This window comes from Miniopterus schreibersii (assembly GCF_964146895.1).
Source record: "Miniopterus schreibersii genome assembly, chromosome: 3".
Taxonomy (NCBI): Eukaryota; Metazoa; Chordata; class Mammalia; order Chiroptera; family Miniopteridae; genus Miniopterus; species Miniopterus schreibersii.
Window position 1 is genome coordinate 65,042,388 of NC_138103.1, and position 20,947 is coordinate 65,063,334.

At 43.9% G+C, this 20,947-nt stretch overlaps 1 protein-coding gene across 1 annotated transcript in view; it reads right to left on the minus strand.

Annotated features, from left to right (window-relative positions):
• The window catches only part of PDE8B (phosphodiesterase 8B), a 175,562-nt gene that overhangs the window by 70,554 nt on the left and 84,061 nt on the right, over positions 1-20,947 (minus strand). The window contains exons 3-5 of the mRNA XM_081133703.1: positions 9,262-9,452; positions 5,776-5,835; positions 3,327-3,384 (exon numbers count right to left, since the gene is read on the minus strand). Coding sequence (XP_080989829.1) covers positions 3,327-3,384; positions 5,776-5,835; positions 9,262-9,452 — 309 coding nt within the window. The remainder of the gene's footprint in view (positions 1-3,326; positions 3,385-5,775; positions 5,836-9,261; positions 9,453-20,947) is intronic.

Consider the following 20,947-nt stretch of genomic DNA (forward strand, 5'->3'; position numbering starts at 1 on the left):
AGGATGAGCTTCTGGGTGACGATTATATATCAGCCTATGACCATTGTTAGCTGATGCTTCCCAAGATACAAAAAACAATCTGTGGAAAGTTTTGAAAATGTTGGAATAAACAGATTTAGGTGTGTGTTTTTAAGACAGAAGCTTTAAAAGTAAACTTTTGTTGTGTGTTTTTTAAGACAGAAGCTTTAAAAGTAAACTTTTGTTGTCTAAATCTAATTATGAAAGTAATACACATTAATTTTAAAGTGTATAACATACAGAAAAATATAAAGAAAACTCACCAAATCACTGATAATGTCCTAAGCTAGAGATAACGTCATAAGCTGCAGATGTCATTAATTTTGGTTTATTTCCCCCAGGCTTTCAGTGTGTGTGTGATACAATATTCTCACTTTCATATATAAGAAATAAGTTTTTATATTTCACTTTTCTTCAAGTCTAAGAACTCCCATTGCAGTGAAAAACAGCTGTCTGTAGGCGATGGTTTCTAAACACTGGAGCCCTCTGTACATTATTGATCCTTAATAAGTGTTTTGTAGACTAAAGATAAAGGAAGATTCCAGTGTCTTGTCTTCTAGAGATTTTCAAGACTGTAGTTAACCCCTATCTTTGAAATGATTTGAGTGAATCAAAAGCAGTGGTCCTCAAACTTCAACATACTAAAAATCACCTGGGCCTTTGGATAAAAATTCAGATTCCCGGGCCCCACGTCCAGGCATGTTTCTCCAGCACAGAACTCCTCGGGTCACTCAGTGTGCCCAACGTGCAATGCTGCTAATGTGCGCTGAGCATTCTCAGGGGTGGGGAGAGGGAACAGAGCCTTCACTGAGTTCTCAAAATTATTTGACCACAGAAGCCTTTTGCCAAAGAACACTTGCTAAAGCTTTGGAACACTGGTGTTCCACTGATGGTTTGGGAAATACTACTTTAGTGGACCCAGCATGGAGCTGGCATCTTGACCTTGCTGTATGAGCTCTGGAAATCTCTTTAGTCATTTTGAGCCTGTTTCTTCCTCTGTAAAAATGGAGAAAATATCTAATTTCTCGCTTGTAGATGAGAATGAAGTAAGTCACCCAGAATAGACCTGGACAAATAATAAATCTTAGCTCTCCATTTCTTCCCCAGGAAGCCTCTCCGGGGAGGAACTGTGTCTGACTGGCACTCCCAGCACATTGCGTTACACATGGTAAGTGCTCCACGAATACTTGTTCAACTGGCAAAGCATAGTTTCAACTAGAAAAAGAGCGATACAAGGCTGATATAAAAACAGCTGCAATCACCCTTTGCTAAGGTACTGGCTTCTACCAGGCTCAGAGTGGACTGAGCATCATGCAGAGGCCACTCCCGCATAGCTAGAAGCTTCAAGGGAGCTGCTGTGGGCTCTTTCACGGCACAGTTTGTTGCTGGATCCCCACTCAGGGACCCAGAGGCTGAAGCACTGGCCAGTGAGCTAGCAGCACAGGGCTGAGTTTCAGCAGATGATTTCATACAGTCAAAACACCTCAGAGGCAGGAAATAACCTCACCGAAGGCAGAACCGCTGGCATACTTGGAAGGGTGCTCGGGTACAGAGTTGCCAAAGACAAGATTTTGCCCAAAAAAGGAGACCAGCCACCTGGTCTGTATCACAGTAACTCAGGAGGGAAAGCATTTGTAGGTGCAATGTGCTTCCCTTGGAAAGTATTTGGAGGCACCCTGGCCTAACTGGCAAAAAGCCCCGCTCAGGCCCAGTATGAAAGAACTCCAGGTGCCCATGACAGGTCTCGTGGTTCATGCTCCCACGGGTTTTATTCTCCATGGCTGGCTACAGAAAGTGGCACTGTATCCAGACAGAGGGCGACGGAACCTTCTAGAGCAGCACGGACAGGTTACAAAACACACGAAAAGGATCACCGGACCTTCTTCCTCCTAAACTTACTCAATCGCATTTGCACCCAAAGAGGGCCACTTCTTCCCCTAAGCTTTTCTGTGAGATATGCAATCCCAGGATCACTCCAAACGACAATCTCTGCACCAGTCAGAGCTAGAGCACTGAACTGAAACTCCGAATGGACACCCGACAGCACCCACCGGGTCCTCATGAATGTCCCCCACAGGGTGTCACTGCTGTCCTCAGCAATGAGGCCCGAGGGGTGAGGGGAACCTATGTGCTCACACTCCGGGGGGTGCTGCCTCAGGCGGCAAGGACAACGCTGGGCTGGGGCGCCGCGGGTGGTCAACATTAAACAGAAGATCTATGACACCTGTGGATGATTTTAGGTTATTTCTCAGAAAATGATCCTTGTAAGTAAAGAAAAGGAGTCTCAGGCTTCTTTACTAATTTTCCTTTTGCAGCTCTGCATTCAGAGCTCAGAGGCATTGCTCTAGGCGTTCTCATCACGCTACAGCCTGGGAGGCAGCTTTCAGAACCCAGGGCAGCCTCCGAGAGGCGTGACGCTGGGCACGGGGAGGGCTAGGCGAGTGGCGCTGACTGGGAACACTCACGTCTAGGACACGTGAGCCCTGTGCTGCTTGAATACTGTGTAGAGCACCTCGCTCCACCTGGCAGGAAACAACCAAAGCTCAAAGCTGCGGCACACAGACATTTCTGCTTCTCCATGGTCTACAACAAAAATGGGATTTTTTTTTTAAACCAGGAGTTACAATGTGCCGTTACTTAAAGCACCCAAAGGAATTTTCGTAGCTCACAAGGCACAGGCGGCATCTTATTTCTGAAAGAACAGGGTGTACGACATCATCCATTTGAGATGCAGGTGACCCTTCTCAAAAGACCTGGAGATACCAGGAGCGTCTGGTTATCCGGTTGGTTGGTGCGTCTCCTTGGAGTGATCGATCTGCATTTTCAAGCTGAGTAGCAGATAATTCATGCAGTCACTCAGAGACTTTATGATTTAAACCAGGAGTCCATGGGATGCTATGGCCATCCTGGGCCTGTACCTGAGGCACACGCTGGACAGGCCCAGACGAACCCGGGCCCTGGGCCCACTCAGTGGACTCACCCGCATGCAATCGTACACACACCGAATCTAGCCAAACGGACTGATTTCAATGAGATAACTTTGGGACTGCAGAATTTTGACCGGATATAATGTGTTTTTATGTCATTACATATCTATAGCTAAGATATATGAAGTTATGAGAGAAAAAGGAAAGAAGCTTGACTAGCAGTTGCCTGTTACCATCTCACGAGAACAGTTCCTTTCTTCCTTCAGTGTCCTGGGCTTCGTGCCCTCGGCGGTTATCCATGGATACTGGCCTTTGCTGCCACGGGAGAGCTAAGGATAAGATGCCTGCACCCGAGGGAGGTGCTGCCCATCGTCTACGTACCCTGTTGAAGCCTGCGTGCAGAAGCGGGAGGACTGAGGCCTCTTCATGGTCGCCTGATCTGCACCAAAGCAGAAAACGTGGTCACTCAGCAGATACAAACCAGGGTCCCTCACACTGAAACGTGGAGAGAGGGCAATGAGGCAAGCGTGGCGTTGACTCTCAGGGTGACTTCCTGACCAGCATGTGCCCACAGGGTTCGCCTGCCATCAAGGACCAGACTCCCACGCCTGACTTCCAGATACAGAAAAGAACAAGACAGTGAGGAGAAAACTCCAGCGTGTGCCTGAGAGCGTCGCCACAGGTCACATGAGCCACTCTCCCCAACGCTGGCAGCCCGTCAGAGCTGGAGGAGCGTAGGGGAGCAGTCCCATAGAAAGACAATGCTCATCCCAGAGGCCGCTGTCCTCTCTGCCATCCCCAAACCTTCTAAAAGCACAATTCCCCCCCACCCCCACCCCCAAGACCTAGCGAGGTCCAACTCTCAACCTGAGGAAGGCGACAGGCATTTAAGCTGCCGCAGCCAATAGCCAAGTGGGCAAGACGTGTCACCAGGAATGCCAAGTTAGAAAGGAAGGAGAGAAACCAAAAACTGACGATCGTCACTCATTTCATGGGAAGGTTTCGTATTCTGAGCCTACAGCTCGGTCTCAGGACTTCAGTCTGAGCACAAGGTGGGGGGTGTGGCTTATCACAAAGACATGCTGCTCTGTCACGTCATGACAGAGAAAAGGTTTCCCTGGGACAGCCAGCAGGTAACACGGAGTATGCACCTTGGAAAACAGGGAAGAAACATGGAATAGAGGGGTTTGGGGGGAGCCGACAGGAAGCAGGAAGAGACATCCCAGTGCTCGCCTGGGGCATCGCCTGCAGCTGGCCCCGCCCCACATGGAGAAGGGGTCTTCCCTGAATCCCTTTTTCTCCTCTGGAGCTCGAGGCTCCCCTCAGCTGCCTGATAAATGAGGACAGGCACAAAGTGGCTTCTAGAGATATTAATAATGTTCTGTTTCACAAGCTGAGTGGCACAGACTCAGCATTCATTTATATTACCCCTCTCTCCATATATGAAATATTTTATTAAAACATGGGGGGGAGGTGAAAAATAATAATAAGCCACAACAAACCATAACTTGTCAAGGACAAGAACACATTTTTGCTGTATAAGTAGGGAAAAAAAAGACTGTTTTGTTCTTGGGCCCATGGAATAAGCCGGGCTTGGGGAAAACGCCGTGCGGACTGGTACACTTCCAGTATCCGTGTCCAGGAGCTCAGAGTCCCCATAAGATAAAACACGGGCCAGAGGGCTGAACAAGAACTGCTGCACATCTCAGCTGCCCCCACTCATTCTCCTCGAGGTCCCATCTCCCACCGGGAAGGCGGAGTGGTAAGGAACCAGTGGGGACAGTTTCTTCACTTTCCTTGCCCCACAGACTGTGGCAGGTATCAAAGTGAAGAGACACAGCTCCTAACAAGAGACTCAAGGAGTATCAGGTAAGTAGAGTTGGATTAGGCCAAAATTTTGAAGCCAGGATTTCCCACTGCACCAGCACGGCCCTGGAATGGAGAGTTTCAACTCTCCCGCGGCTCGGTGTGCCTGGGGGAGGAACTAAACCCTCCGGAGTTGCTGGCTTGTCAGCTCCTTCCTTGCAGAATCCATGCTGTTTGCCATAACGGGCCCATGTCCAGTAGATCCTAGGCCCTAATTAAGGTCTTACCCTCTGAAGCTGATGAAGGCCATTACGTGACTATAACATGTTTGTTACTTGCAAAGATTCCAACCACTGTAGCTTGTACAAACAACTTTTTCCTTCTAGATCTTTCATTCTAAGTGCTGGCCATTTCAGACAATAAATCCAGCAGAGCAGTTTCTCACCCCACAATCTCGTACCTATGGCCTGGTCCCTCTTTCCTGCCTTTCAAATTGGCACGCATCCTAGTCCTGCTTCTAGCCACAGAACTGTTCAGAAACATAAACTTCACAACCCTATTCTTGCAGTGGACTTAGCGCCTCTTGTTCTCACCCTGCCAAATTGTTTCCTCTTAAGTGAAAAACAAGCATTCTCCCATCTCTCTTTTTTTTCTCTCCCATCTCTTTTTTTCTTTCTTTCTCATATCTTTTCTTTAAAGAAAAAAGATAAGCCAGAGTCATGTTCTCTCCAGATCTCCTCCTCCACAGATTTTATATTCATCTCTAGTTTATAATGAAGTAAACATTTTTTTCCTGAGGTGTATGAATATGTGGCAGCAGCAATTAGATATGCTAGAGAGAAAATCTAAATATTTCCAGAAACTTGCAAAACAAAGAAAACCCCCAAAGCAAGATCTAAGGTTGATGCTCTAGGGCCAACCAAGGACATGGCCATTGTTTTGCCAGCTCCAAGACTGGATGACATCAGACAAATGTCTCAGAAAGAAGGGGACTGTTTCCAGCAGGGGTGGGAGGTGCGCTTACGCTTGTGAAACCACCGCGAGGATCACCGTGTGCTCTGAGAGATTCGTGGCCCGGATCGACCTGCAACGAGAAGGTGCCAAGTCAAACCAGGTGACCCGGGCTTTGCTACATGAAACCAAGGTGAACCGCTTCACACTGAAAATGGCACAAAATCAAATCTTCGTCTAAAGAACAAGTCAGGTGCACACTATGCCGCACACCTGAAATGAACACAATATTGAATGTTACCTGTAATTGAAGAACTTTGTAACAAAGTACCATGTGGATGTAAGGTGTTGACAATGAGGGACCTGGAGGGGAGGGGTATATGGGACCTGTGGGAACTCTCTCTACTGTCTGCACAGCTTTTCTATCAACCTGAAACTTCTCTAATAAAGTCTATTAAACTAAAAAACAACAAAAAACTAAACAAGCCAGAAAACGTATGGAAGACAATAAAGGAAGACACCCTTGTGGATCAGGACAATCTCTTTGTGTTATTTAAAAGAAAAAAAAAAAAAAAGGAAATTTTTTTTTAACTTCCAGGCAATTATCCAATAGGTCAGATCTGCCAATTTTCTACTTCAAAAACAGGCAAATCCCACTTAAATTTCATGTTTTCTGATTGAAATTCCACTCTGCAAAAAAAAAATTGGCAGTCCTACAATTCTCTAGTTATCAATTTGTACTTGGGAGGTAATTGGGTTGGATCGCTTTTTCTTTTAAAGTAGTAGATAGTTCAGAAAGTTGACCTTAGGATAGAAATGAAAGCACTCGCTGGCAGCTGGATATACACATGCAGGTTAAAGTGTATCAAATGGTACACAGACCCACCCCAACTTTCCAGTTGCACTGCTGTTTGTCCTCAAATACTTTAAACAACGGGGTCACCAACCGGGGCTGAAAAATGTTGCAATACGGCAACTGTCACCGCTGTGACCACCTGTATACAGTTTATTCCCCAAGAATTCAACAGGATCAGAACATGTAAGGATGTAAACTTCTCAGAAAACGTGCTGGGAATGCTGCAGTTCCAATTCCGTATTATTCTGGTCAGGGGTCATGAAATGGGTGAACTTTTAATAAAGTGACACATACTCAAATCTTAGCACAAATAAGCGTGCTTGTTCTGACCCATCTCCTTGGTCTGGCCTCTGCTTGTTTTGAGGTGCCTCACAAGAGAACTGCCATCTCCAAGAACAGAAGGCTCAGGGTGCTCCGAATAATTTGTGAAACAACATGTATTCGTTTCTCTTTCTAGCTCCTGGGATGTCAGATCCTCTCCACATCAACATGTTTGCACAACTGCTCCCCCAGGGACAGCCGGCTCATACTGTTTCATCTTCTTCAGCTCCAGAATTTCCTGACCTTTCTCAAAAAACTTGAGACTCCCCTCTGTGTTGGGGGAAGGTGGGAGAAAGTGGCCAGCTGCTGTCTTCCTGGGAAGTGAAGGTTCCCCTGGTGCAGGAATAGCTGAATGACAGATACCTTTGCAGACTGTGCCTCAAATCCCTGTGAGCAGGAGGGATAAGTCAATAGCCCTCCAAGGTGAGCACAGACGACTCCCATGCAGCACACGGAGAAGGTAAAGTGAAGCTACATGTATTCTCTATGTAGGAGCCTACTGGATTCTCAGCAGAAATACCAGTTAGCACCTAATGAAAGGAAGGCAGTGACAGAGGTGAGCTCTAATCTCTAAGGAAACTCTAAGCACTTCTCGCCTTCTTCAGCATCTTCCTCCCCAATGAGGTGTCAAGAGCACACTTCTGGGATGTGTTCAAAGGGGCGGGCCTTAGGCAAGAGGCTCAAATACTGTTAGGAACATAACTGGGCTGGATCACACACTCAGCTTCTTTTGGGACTGGCTTCAGGTTTGGGGGTTGCTTCCTGCGGCTCACCTCTTCTTTCTCATTTCGGGGAAGGAACTGGCGTGGTCAGAGGGGCCTGGGCCTCTTCCTGGCTGAGAGGACTAAGGGGGACCCTGGGGACAGACCGGGCAGGGGTCCAAGGAAGTGTGTGAAGCTAGGATCCAGCCTAGCTCAAAAGCCAGGGATCTTGGACCACAGATGCATAATTGCTGGGAGCATGTCCCCAGCTCATCTTAGGGACATGTCCTGGCAGTGACGCATTCAGGAACAGGGCCATCCTCAAAGTGACCAGTGACAGTCAGTAAGCACACCAGCAGGTATGTACCTGGTTTTGGCACTGCCCAGCCCCACACTGTTTTCTGTGCCGCTAAGACAGACAGACACTTATTAGGAAACAGATCTCCATTTCTTTATATTCAGGAAGATTGTAAAGCTTATCTGCTAAAATGGGTCTTTGCCTGAATTAAAAGAATTCTTCCGATTAATTTCTTCTTTTTACATTTGGAGCTTGTCTTAAACCATTCTATCCATGCACCAAGGACTGTGGTATTTCTACCACAAAATCATGTCATTAAAATCAGTCCAGACCAAGTGAAAGTAGACATACTTCATTATAAAGACCCAATTCTACCCTGAGAACCATTTAAAAAGGAAAAATGTTTCTAACCACTAAAAATATCCTAATATCTTATGATACATTTTATTTATTAATATACATAATAAATAGGCAAATATTCCTATGCAGGAAGATAAACTTACTTGAGACCAGTAAGACATTTTAAAAAAGGTTCCTCAAGAAAAAGTCTTCTTTGGGAAACTGAAAACTGTCAGAGTAGCAAAGCGATGCCTGTGACGAGAAACTTCTCTTAATCCCTTCACTTCTCATCAGGGTACCAAGGGCTCTAAGAAGCCATGCTCCTTCCTACCTTGCATTTCATTTACTATTTTCAAGAAAATTCCAGCTCCATATGTAACTGGAGTCTGTCCTGGCCTAGCATTTAATTAGCGACCTCTTCCTGTCCAGCTTCAAAGCATTCCACGTCTGCTAAATAGATCGGTTCATCCAGAGCGAACTCTGAGGACCGGGTTTATTTATGAACAGGCAGGCGTTTCCTCCCCAGAGCGCGAGGTTTCTGTAAACAAGTGGGGCTCTGGATCCCTGGAGGATTTTCTTCAGCTGCACAGTGGCTGCCTTCGCCCTGTGCCTGCTGTAGGATCCACCCATCTGTGTCAGGCAGGGAGAAATGTATATTTCACACATTTCTGATGCTCATTTTGGGGCAGAATAATTGAAATTAAAGTATCTGGTTTGCATCCAAACCATATCTATATAATAAGAACTGTGTGAATTTTAATGCTTTTTTTGTGAACTATGAGCAATACTCGGGGAAAATACCCCGCAGTTTTCAGTGGCGCCCAGCTCACACTTCCACATTCATTGGAACTTCAATGTAAGAAAATAGAAAAGGTGAGATAAATCTATAGGAGTGACGGCTTTCGTCACAGAGATCTGAATATACTGCTTAGGAACATCAACACGCATTTTAGAAATACTTGGGATGGAACTAAGACACCTACAAATGAATTTCATTTTAGGCTAAGTGGACATTTACCAAGCATATCAAATTAAGGAAGCTACCTGCACACAGCTTCTGCATCAAAGTTTCGAGCTTGTCTGTGATCGATCACAATAATTTCGTGATGTTTATCTAGAAAGCATTCCAGGGCGGACTCTGGGGTCCGGGTGATGTTGCATCTGTAACCGGCTCTGTCACAGGCCCACCAGAATCCATCACTCTGACTATCCTCCTTGGCAAAGATCAGCAAAACCTGGAACACACAGAAAAGAGCACCGTGACGGCAACCATCAACCTTAGAGACCGCATTAAAAACAGGCCTATGGGATTCTGGTAAAAATTCAGCCTCTGGAGAGAAGCTACCTGGGTTCAAATCCCAGCTCCTCCAAAGGCTTCCAGTGTAGCTTTGAACCCAGCATTTCCTCTCTTCGGCCCACAGTTTCTCCTGTCAGGTGCGGTAAGAGCAGTGCCACCCAAGCTAGTTGTGAGACTTGAATGAGCACAGAACAGGTGCTCGGTCGCTCTGGTTGTTATTTATTTTTAATTTCCTAGGTGGCTTTGTTTTTAAACAGTTAAGCAGTGAGATTATTAACAGGATAATTAACACAGGTTAGACCATTGTGCAGGCGGTGTCTGCGTCAAGGCACTTGGAGACCACCTCTCTGAACTCTGCACCTAAATCCATAGAAAGAAACAGGAAAGGAAGGGAACTTAAAACAGCCTCCAAAACTAATTCTAACGCCCAGCCCTTGCCAGACGCTGGAATGAATACTCATGAACCGGGAAGCTGACGGGGCGAACGGGGCGCAGTCCCACCAAAGGGAAGAAGGTGGCAGCACTTCACACCACGTTCCCCTCACCGTGCCTGGGCTCTGGACCCGATTCCGCGGCAGCGGGAAAGCCAGAGACAGCCTCACCGTCCCCTGAACGCGCTCATTTACTCATGTGCTTATGGTCTATCTTTTCAACTAGAACTGGGCTTCAGGCCAGCAAGGACCCAGCTGTCTCCTTCCTTGCTATGCCCCCGTGCCCGCAGTGGGCTGGCACTTACTACGCGCTGCTCAGTAAGTATCTGATAAGTGAAAGGATAACTATGTGTAGGAGTTTCTGCAAAATGCAAGAGGTATTTACTATTAATAGGAAAAAGGTTTCATCACAGCAACAGGTCCAATAAGAAAAACAGATACAGTGCCATTTTCCAGCCACACCCAAGGACAGATGAAGTTAAGAGAAGAAATCTCATTTTGGCACATCAGCATAAAACTGATGAATATTCTATTAAGATCCTTCCCTAAGATCTCCCCTAAACACCCAGTCTTTAAAACCCCTCAAAACGAAGGTCCCGCCTTGTTGGTTATGGCTCAGTTGGTTGGGTGTAGTCCCGTACACCAGAAGGTTACTGGTTCAATTCCTGTCAGGGCACATGGCCAGGTTGCAGGCTTGATCCCCAGTGGGGGGCATGCAGAAGGCAGCCAATCGATGTTCTGCTCTCACATATGTTTCTCTTTCTCTCTCCTCTCTCCCTTTCCCTTCTTCTCTCTCTAAAAACCAATAAAAATACAAAAAACAAAGAAGGTCCCAGCGAGCTCTCTCCCTTCTGGGAACACACCCTAATCTTTCCCCCCCCCTCCCCCTCCCCCTCCATAGGCATGGATCTCCTAAACTCTAAGGGACCCCACAAGGCTTGCAACCAGAGCAGCAATGGGCAGTGGCAGTTTGTCCCAGGCAAACCCCAGAACCAGTCCCTAAGCTCTCCTTTTCTCTGGCTTCCCAGTGAGCTAAAGCAGCCCAGCCTAGGCTCATTTCTCCACCTAGTCCTTCCTTTTGTTATCCTAGGACCTTCCTTGTTTCATTGTCCTCAGCTTTAATAAAAGTCCTCTAAAATTAAAAAAAAAAGAAAGAAAAACATATAGTAGTCTCATGATGTTGATAATGCACTTACTGTTCTTCAGTCTCCACTTTTGGCTTAAACAATTAGGAACAGAAGGGTAGTTTCTTTTTTTTCTTTAAATATATTTTTATTGATTTCAGAGAAAGGAAAGGAGAGAGAGAGAGAAAAAAAAAACATCAATGATGAGAGAGTCATTGATCGGCTGCCTCCTGCACGGCCCCAACTGGAGATCAAGCCCTCAGCCGGGGCATGTGCCCTGACCGGGAATCGAACCCTGATCACTTGGACCCTAGGCCGATGCTCAACCGCTGAGCCATGCAGGCCGGGCAGAAGGGTAGTTTCTTAACATGAAAAGCCTTTAAGCTAATAACCAATATCATTCTTCATGATGAAATATCGAAAGTCTCATTTAAAATCAGAAACAAGAAAAACTGTCCAACCATTACAACTACATCTTACAAATGTTAATTGAAAATTGGCAATATATAAAAAATAGAAACAACAGTATAACAAACCTCACGTACCCATCGCCCAGCTTCAGCAATAACAACTCCTAGCCAATCTGGTTTCATCTCTATCCTTACCCACCTTCCCAACTTTTACATCACTCTTGCAAATCTCGCACATCGTATCTTCTCCTCCATTTGCAACTGTTAAAGATAAGGACTCTTCAAAAACAAACAAAAATAAACGAAAAACCACAATACCATTTCATACCGAAATCTCTTCAATAATTTCTTAACAGCATTAAACATCTGACTGCATCAACAATGTCACCTTTTACACTGCTTGAATCACTTCCTGCCTTCTCAAAGCCATGTTCCAGAAAAATAATACGTTTTGGCCTGATTGTGACATTTTCTTCTTAACATGTGGCTCGAACTCACACGCCAGTAACACCTGAGGCAGCCACACTTATTCAGGACTCTCTGGGCAAGGGTCAGTCACTCCTTGGTCCAGGGTGTTCCTGAAAACCTTTGGCCACAGAGCTACTTCTAGGAAAGAATGGGAGGTGAATCTTCCAAGAGAAGTGAAGGGCACAGCTTTGTGGGTTTTGATAGTGAAAAGAAACCCTTCAAGCGAAACTAACAACAAGGGAGCCACAATGAACAAAATCAGGTAGAATAAATTGCTCTGTGCAAAAAGTCAATAGCCCTTTACTTGTGTAGCTGTGCTATTAGCATGAGAAACTCGATATGCAGAGACCAGAATTCAGAAAAGGTGACGAAACTTCTTGTCTCTCATCGGTCTGGCTGAATTATAGGCTGCTAAACAAGAATCTCAGCACCGTGTTTCCTTTAGACCACTAAGCCTCAGTATTTGACGAACACAGTAAGAACACAACTGTATTCCCATGTTGGACATCGTTGCAGACATTAACCTCACATGTCTTACGTGTCCTTAAAAGACTGGAGAGTTCCACTTTCAGAAGAATAATGTCATTATTCCACAAATATTTCCCAAGTACCTACTCTGTGCCAGACACTGTTTTTAATTGCTTAGAGTACGCCATGAAGTAGATAAAAACCCCTTGCAGTGTAGTGGTGGAGGGACAAACAATAAACAGGCATAATAAATAAGCAAATGATATGAGTGTTGAAAGTGATGTGCTATGTAAAAACTGTGGGGCAGGGTGAGGGGTCAGGGGTGGCTTACTGCTGGCGGTCAGCAGTGGTTAGAGTAGGTTTCATGGAGAAAGTGACAGAGAAATGCCTGAAGGAGACAGAAAGTGAGCCAAGTTGATAGCTGAGGGAAGCATTCCAAGCTGAGGGAACAGTCCCATGGGCCCCTGCAGTGGGACACACGCCTGCTGTGTTCAGGGAACTGCGAGGAACCCAGCACGACAGAGGGGTGGGTGAGAGGCTGGGAAAGAGTCAAGTTCACAGCAGAGGGCTGGATCATGCTAAGGCCTTATGGGTCATTTTAGGAACTTAAACTGGATTTCACATGGAAACTTACAAGACTGCTTGAAAGTGGGGAGTTGTATTTATCACGCCTTGCTGTTTTCTGTATTTCTGATGCTTTGATGTCTAGAGCCTGGCTGACCCTGGAGAGACAGCCAGCGACTCGGCTAGGATTCCACTTTTCATGTGCAAACCAACCCAGAGCCCGTACCACCCCCCCCATCTCTTTTATCCCGCTCTAACATTCTGGACCACTGTCCACCCGCCCTCTCATTCCAGGGCCAGGTACCAGACAAGTAGGGACTACCCCTAGGCCCCGGACCGCCCTGAAATCGCTCAAACTAGCCAAACCTGCCTACCCTGCCTCACCCATTCCTCCCACAGAAACCACAATGAAGGCTCCTGCCCACATTCTCCCTGGGCTCTCTCTGCCTCCTGACCAACGCTGCTCTTCCCCCGGGGTCCTGCTTGCTGTGGCGTGCCCCCTCCTCCTGGCAACTAGCTTTTCAATGACATCTGTTGATCTGTTGGCCTCATCCTACCTGAACAATAACAAAACCTACATTTTAAAACAGGAGTATTTATATTATAAAAGCACCCACTAGAGAATTTCTTTGGGTAGTGTTTAAAATTCTTTCCTTGAATAAAAAATTCAGAAAGATGACTTGCAATAATCCAGCTCCTAAGCAAAATGAAAATCTTTTCTATGCCCTAGTGAATTATAAACTCCAAAGGTTGGATCAGCTTCCAACAGTTCATCTTCTGTACTTCCAATGTCATAAGATATCCCCACAGTTCCTTTAGTGAATGTGCAGTTTTTTGCTGGCACCACTTCCGCTGTGACATTTCATCCTTTTGGCCACAACCACTTTCTTTATTTCAATAAACTTGCACTGACTTCCTCTGGCGACCTATCCAGAGCCTCTCGAAGGCAGCACCGTCCCCTTGCCCACGGTGGGCTGTTTTCTCCTCTAACCCCATTTACACTCAATTCAGACTTCACTTCTGCATGATCACTCTTCATTTCTTTGCTGCACTTTCATCTTTGTTGGCTAGTTCCTTCTTTCAGCGATCTGTTTTTGGGTCATGTCATGGGTATGGTCACGGAGAGACGCGGTGACAACACATTTTCAGTCTGTGCTTGAACTGAGCAGCAGCTAGGCAGAGACCCATCACAGAGATGCTGAAAAAAAGTGATGTGATTGGTCACTGATCACGCTGCACATCTGTTATTTACGTAGCGGTTTGTGGACTGAAGAGCTAGCAGCAAAGCCCCTACTTTATGCAATTATTCACAGTTAAAACACTGATGTCCTAAATCTGAAACATGTTATTGGGGGTCTGGTATTATTTAACTACTCTGAAATCTGTGCACGTTGGAGCTGTGCAAATCGAGTGTCACCTGTACTCCTTTTCAAATCTGACTGCCACTACCTCAAACTGCCATGCAGAGCCTTCCTCTATCTCCAGGGAGAACTCTACATAAACCCTCTTGAAACCACTGAAGGTTTGGCTTATCTTCCAACACAAGCTAGAATGATAAAGTAAGGGCAAGGCCAGGAGCACAAAGTGCAGGGGGCTGGTGTGAGGGCTGCAGATTGCAGGTGACTCCCAGTGGCAATGACAGGAACAGGGCTATGACTCTCAGGAGTTCTGAGCAGGAAGGGACTCTGGGGGTGCTCCATCAACCCCGATTCAACAGATGAGGACAGTAATTTCCCAAAGCAAAGCAGTGGCAAAGCTGGACCTTCGTGTCCCAGCTCCTCCTCAGCCATCTTTCCATGGTGCCCCCTGACGTTCTCTTGCTTTGCTAGAAACCCTTGTACCATTCCTTTGACAAGTTTAATCAAAGAAGTGCTGAAAAATATCTTTTTGCGGAGAGCAGTAATCTATCTTTGATAGCGAAGTTAGAATAATCTTTCCTGGTGAAAGCTAATTATGAAAAAGATGAAGACAAAACTTTCTCTTAACCTAAACTTGACAATATAAGTGTTCATTATTATCAGTGATCTCTAAATAAGGGCATGTCTACATGTCTCCAAATGGATTACAAACGTCAACTACTGAACATTCAGTTTTCAGAATACCTGGTTGGGCTTAAGCAAAACTGGGTAACAGGGAGCTTTTAGAATAGACCACATGTATAAATCATGTAATTTGTATCTAAATAATACTAAAGAAGTGGCCAATTTGATCAAAGCAGCTTAGGGTCAATTTATTTGGGAAAAGAAATGGCTTGGAAGCTTTCCTTAAGTGTCCCTAGGAAAGTGATGCTAGTAACAGCTCACGTTTGATGAGAATTTTCTAAGGGCCAGCCATTATACTGAAAGTGCTTTAAATATCTCGTGCCATGACCCTTTTACAAGTTCTTTGAAAGTAGGCATTATCTCCATTTTACAGATACGGAAGCAAAGGCTTGAAAATGGTTAAGAGATTCTCCCATAGCCAACAGCCACATAGCCAGAAAGATTTGAACAGAGGTCAGCCTGACCCCAGGGCCTGTGTAATCATTATGTTAAATAACCTCCTCTCTGACAGTTTTATTTTTACTCCCTAAAATATAGGACCCAAATTCCCACCAACTTTGTGGCTCTACCAAACTGGCTGGGTTAAGTAGAGGACACAATTTGGTAGCAGCTGTGAGAACAGATAGGAGGGGAAATGCTGGCCATAGCAAGTTACTGGGTCTGAGCTTCTCCAGCACTCAGTCGTTTCACTTAATGTGCAAAGAACAGTCCCCCATGAGGCCACATGATCTCCAACATCTAGAATCTCCAATATATAACAGCTCCAGAAAAACCCATGTCCATACATATGGAACAATAAGTTTTAAAGGGAAGTGCTGGTGTGCTGGTTTGTTAGGAAAAAGCTTAGGTCACAGCTGTGAGGATCCGTTCCCATGCATAGTCGGAAAGCCCAGGGTAAGGGGAGGGGCACAGCACTCTAAGCAGAAACACATCAACTCTATGCACTGGGGGAGGAACTGTGCCTAGGGCATCAGTGAAGAAAAGGCCACTTGATTTTCAGATGTTAACATGTTGATGTGAATCTAGTGCCTCATAATATTTCCCCTGCTTTTTATCTTCTTGCCAGTACTGGAAAATATGACTTGTGCTGTGAGTCACAGCCACTCACCAGGAGAGACATCTTCTACAGCCCTGACTGCGCTTCTCCTAACACTTCCACCCGGCCCACTCCTAATAGTGCTCCTGCCGTCTCCCGTGGGGTGTGTGGAGCCCCAGTTGCATGTCCTCACGGGGGAGCAATGTTCTTATCAAGCAAGTTCCTCCCAAGTCCTGAGGGCTCTGGTTGGTGTAGCTAATTAACATTTCCGGCATACCAGTGAAGTAACAGAGTAGGTATTTTTCTCTGACAAAGCAAAAACAAAAAATGAAGGCTCTAGGACATAGTAGGATTCTTTTTTAAGACAGTTGTGCTGTCAATAGTAGGAACACAAACAAGTTAACTAGATAGCATTGCTCCTAAAATTAGAGTGCCACGAAACCGACTGACCAGACCCCTCCATGCGGTTAGGGAGCATGGAGCCTCTAACATGTAGGTACTTGATAGATTTTTGTTGATTAGATTAATGAGTGAAACTCTACATCTGAATGAGGCCAAGCAGTAAAGGCATCCTTAGCTCTAAGCCTCTTATCTTTTTAAGAAGAATCTCAGTGATTCCTATCCTCACTCAGAGAAGGGCTCTTGACCACTTCCATCTGCTGTCATTTGTGGCCAAATTCATGTGCCGGGAACCAGGCAGGGGACACAGTAGCATTCAAAACATTCAAGCTCTCGCACTGGGTGATGGGTTCACGGTATTTGCTTTATTATTATATTTCATAGCTTATGAGTACAAACTAAAAATATTTTGTATGTTTTAATATATCTAATAAATCCAAAATTATAGACAATTGTTTGTCAGTAATGTGGAGTGGGGCTGTTAAGGGAAATTTAAATCCTGCTGAGGACCAGATCATGTTTGAGATGACAGAAATACAGCACACTTGAGGTTTTGTTATAAAATCTGATTGCTAAGCGCGCATATTAAAAAATAAGGGCAACCACTAGATAAACAGAAGCACAATCTATAGTTTCTAAAACAGAGAAAATAAAAGGTAATTCTGAAAGCTCAATGTGACAAAAAGCAGAAACAAGAAAAAAGTAAAAAAAAAAAACATACATAATCAAGAATGCACATTAACACTACAGACTCAAAAGGTCAGCAAATATTAACAGATGTTGATGATACTGGCTTGGTCCTGCCATAGACACTAATAGATCACACAGTCAAAAATTAAGATAAAGATGTTTTGAATAAGATAATTAATAAAGTTGAATTAATGAATGAATATAGAACCCTGTATTCAACATATAAAGGTACACCTTTTTAAAAAGCTTTTGGTGGAATATTAATTTCAAAACTATCTTCATGATTAGCCACCAAACAACTTGCAACAAATATTAAAGCATCAATAATAGCTCTGGCTGGTGTGGTTCAGTTGGTTGGAGTGTTGTCCCGTACACTGAAAGGTCGCAGGTTCAATCCCCAGTCAGGGCACATACATAGGTTGTGGGTTTGATCCCCAGTCGGGGTGCACAAGGGAGGCAACTGATGGATGTTCCTCTCTCACATCAATTGATCCCCAGTCGGGGTGCATAAGGGAGGCAACGGATGGATGTTCCTCTCTCACATCAATGTTTCTCCCTCTCCCCTCTCCCCTTTCCCTCTCTCTCTAAAATCAATAAAAACATATCCTTAGGTGAGGATTAAAAAAAAAAAATCAGTAACAAAGGCATCAAAGCAATTTAATGGAGGAAGGAAGGTACAGTCTTTTCAACAAATGGAACTGGAATACTGGACATCAATATGGGAAAAGAAATGAGCCTTGACCTCTATATCACACCATACACAAAAATGAACTTGAGGTAGAGAATAGATCTAAAATTAAAAGTTAAAACATTTCTAGAAGAAAAATTATCTTCTCAACCTGGGAGTAGGTAAAGATTCTTCAAACACAGGAAGAAGTGATGAATTAGACTATATCGAAATTAAGAATTTTGCTCAAAAGCCAGACTTATGGAAAATGAACAGAAGAGCCACAGATTGGAAGAAATATTCTCAAAATCAGACTTATAATAAGAATATATAAAGAACTCCTACAACTCAATTACTTTATAAAAGTCAACCCAATTAAAAATAGACAGAAGACATAACCAAACATTTACAAAAGAAGATAAATAAATGGCTAGTAACCAAATAAAAAAGTGTTCAGCCTTATTAGTCATGAAGAAATGCAAATTTAACCATAAGAGAATATTATTACTCATGCACTAGATTATCTACAACTAAGAGACTGAAACATCAAATACAACCAAGAACTTGAGTAACCAGAACTCTCGTATTGCTTGTGGGAGTGTAAAATGGTACAACCACTTTGAAAAAAGATCTGGAAGTACATTATCTTATAGAAGTAAGCACACTATTATTTTGGAGGTTTTAGCAAGATAATTAGAGAACCAAAAAAAGAGGCATTCAGATTAGAAAAGAAAAAAATAACATAATTTTGTATATAGAAAATCCTAAGGAATCTACAAAAAACTGTAAGAGCAAATAAGAGTTCAGCAAGGTTGCAGAATACAAGATCAATATACAGAAAAAAGAATGTACTTCTATACATTAGCAATGAACACCCCCCCCCAAAATGAAATTAAGAAAACAATTCCATTTGCCACAGCATCAAAAAGAATAAAATATTTCAGGAATAAATTTAACAAAAATATTAAAGATATACACTGAAAACTATAAAACATTGTTGAAAGAAGTTAAAGAAAATCTAAATAAATAGAAAGTCATCTATGTTAATGGATTGAAAGACAAAAGTACTGCCCTGGTCGGTGTGGCTCCGTGGTTAGAGCGTCAGCCTGCCCACGGAGGGTCATGGGTTCAATTCCTGGTCAAGGGCGAATACCTGGGTTGCAGGTTCAGTCCCCACCCTTGGTCAGGGTGCATTTAGGAGGCAACCAGCTGATGCACATCAATGTTTCTCTCTCTCTCCCCCCTCCCCCCCTCCTTCCCACTCTCTCTGAAAAGCAATGGAAAAAGTATCCTCACGTGAAGATTAGCAAAAAAAAAAGACGAAACTGTTAACGTAGTAATAATCCCAAAATTGATGTACAGATTTACAGCAATCACTATCAAAATTCACACTGGTCCCCTGCACCCCAAAATTAACAAACTGGTCCTAAATTCATATGAAGATGCAAAGAACGAAGCCAAAACAATCTTGAAAAATACGGAGAGAGTTGGGGAACTCACATTTCAAAACTAGAGTAATAAAGACAGTGTGGTTCTGGCATACACGACAAACGTCGATGGAACAGAATTGAGAATCCAGAAATGAACCCTCATAATTTTGGCCAGTTGAATTTTGACAAAGGTGCCAAGACAATTCAATAGACAATTCAAAGAATATTTTCAAATCAAAGCTGCTGGGACAACTAGATATCCACATGCAAAAGAAGAAAGCCCTACCTCACACCAAATGCAAAAACTAACTCCAAACAGACCATAGAGCTAAAACTAGAAAACTCTTAGGAAAAAAACAACAACAAAGGAGTAAACTGGTGACTTTATTAGGCAATAGAGTCTTATATATGACGTCAAACAATGTAAAAGAAAAATGCCTACAACCTGTTACCTTTCAAATAAAGCTTAAAAATATTCAAAACAAAATATTATGAATGTATGAATACACGTGCAGGATAAATATACAAGTACCTGTCATAATCAGCCTCCACAGAGAGGTTACTCTTAGGGAGGCAAAGGGGTAAATAAGGGCTTAAACAGTATCTGCAGACCTTTGTTTCTGAAAAAAACTCAGAAGAATAGGGTATACTGTTAATATTTGATAAAAGTGGGCATGGGTGTATATTTGTACCTTTATGAATGTTTGAAATACTTTACAATTTGACAAATTACATTTTTAAAAGAATGAGATTTCCTTATCATGAGCATGCATTGCCAGTAAGCACAGGGCAAAAATTAAAGTAAATTAAACTAACAGGTCTAAAAAACTATACTAATCCCAATAAATATTCTGGAAGTTGCTTTGGGAATAAATACTGTTATTAGATCCTTTGTCATTGCCTTTATTCGAAAAGGACTACAAAGTACGTGCGCCCAGAACGATTACTGGAATTTTCCACTTGTTTGTATCCTATACAGATAGTTGTGGCTTGTGTTTATTTTAGTAAATTTCTCTCTCTCTCTGCTCCTAATTTTGTTTTCATCAAATTTTCCCAAGCTTAAATCTCTTCCTTTTCTGTTTTTTTTTGCCTTTCCCAAGATTTGCATTTCCTTTTCCAAGCAATGGTAAAACATTATTTTCTTTTCCATTTGCTCATAAATCAAACAGTACATTTCCTTGGTTGGCTCTTCCCTTTCATCCACATGCTGGTTGACTTGTTTACATCTCTGCTGCATCTTCACTTGTCCCAAGTGCAGGACAAGCTTCCAGGTGCTAGCAAGCTGCCGTTTCCATGAGGAGGAGGCTCCCTTATGCAGGCCCACCGGGATGACGGGTATGCAGAGGGGAATTCGACAGTTATCAAAAAGGGTACAGACCCTTTCACACGTTTCCCCAAAGGGGCCGAGGGGGCTGGAGGGAGGACACACTTGCTGTTCCCTCAGTGTTAGAGCCCAGAAGGCTGCTTGGCTCAAGTCACACGGGAAAACAAAGGGGAGGAGCCTTTTGTCATTTTCTCTTCCCCGCCAACAACAATTATCATTTATTGAGCACCTTCCAGGCCAGGCAGTCTTCTAGGCACTCAATGCTATTCCATTTAACTCATAATTCCCTATGGGAGAGGCATTATCAGCTCCATGTTCCACACAGGGCACTGGGTAGAGAAGTGGAGCAATACATGAGAGGCCCCCCAGCTGGTTAAAGG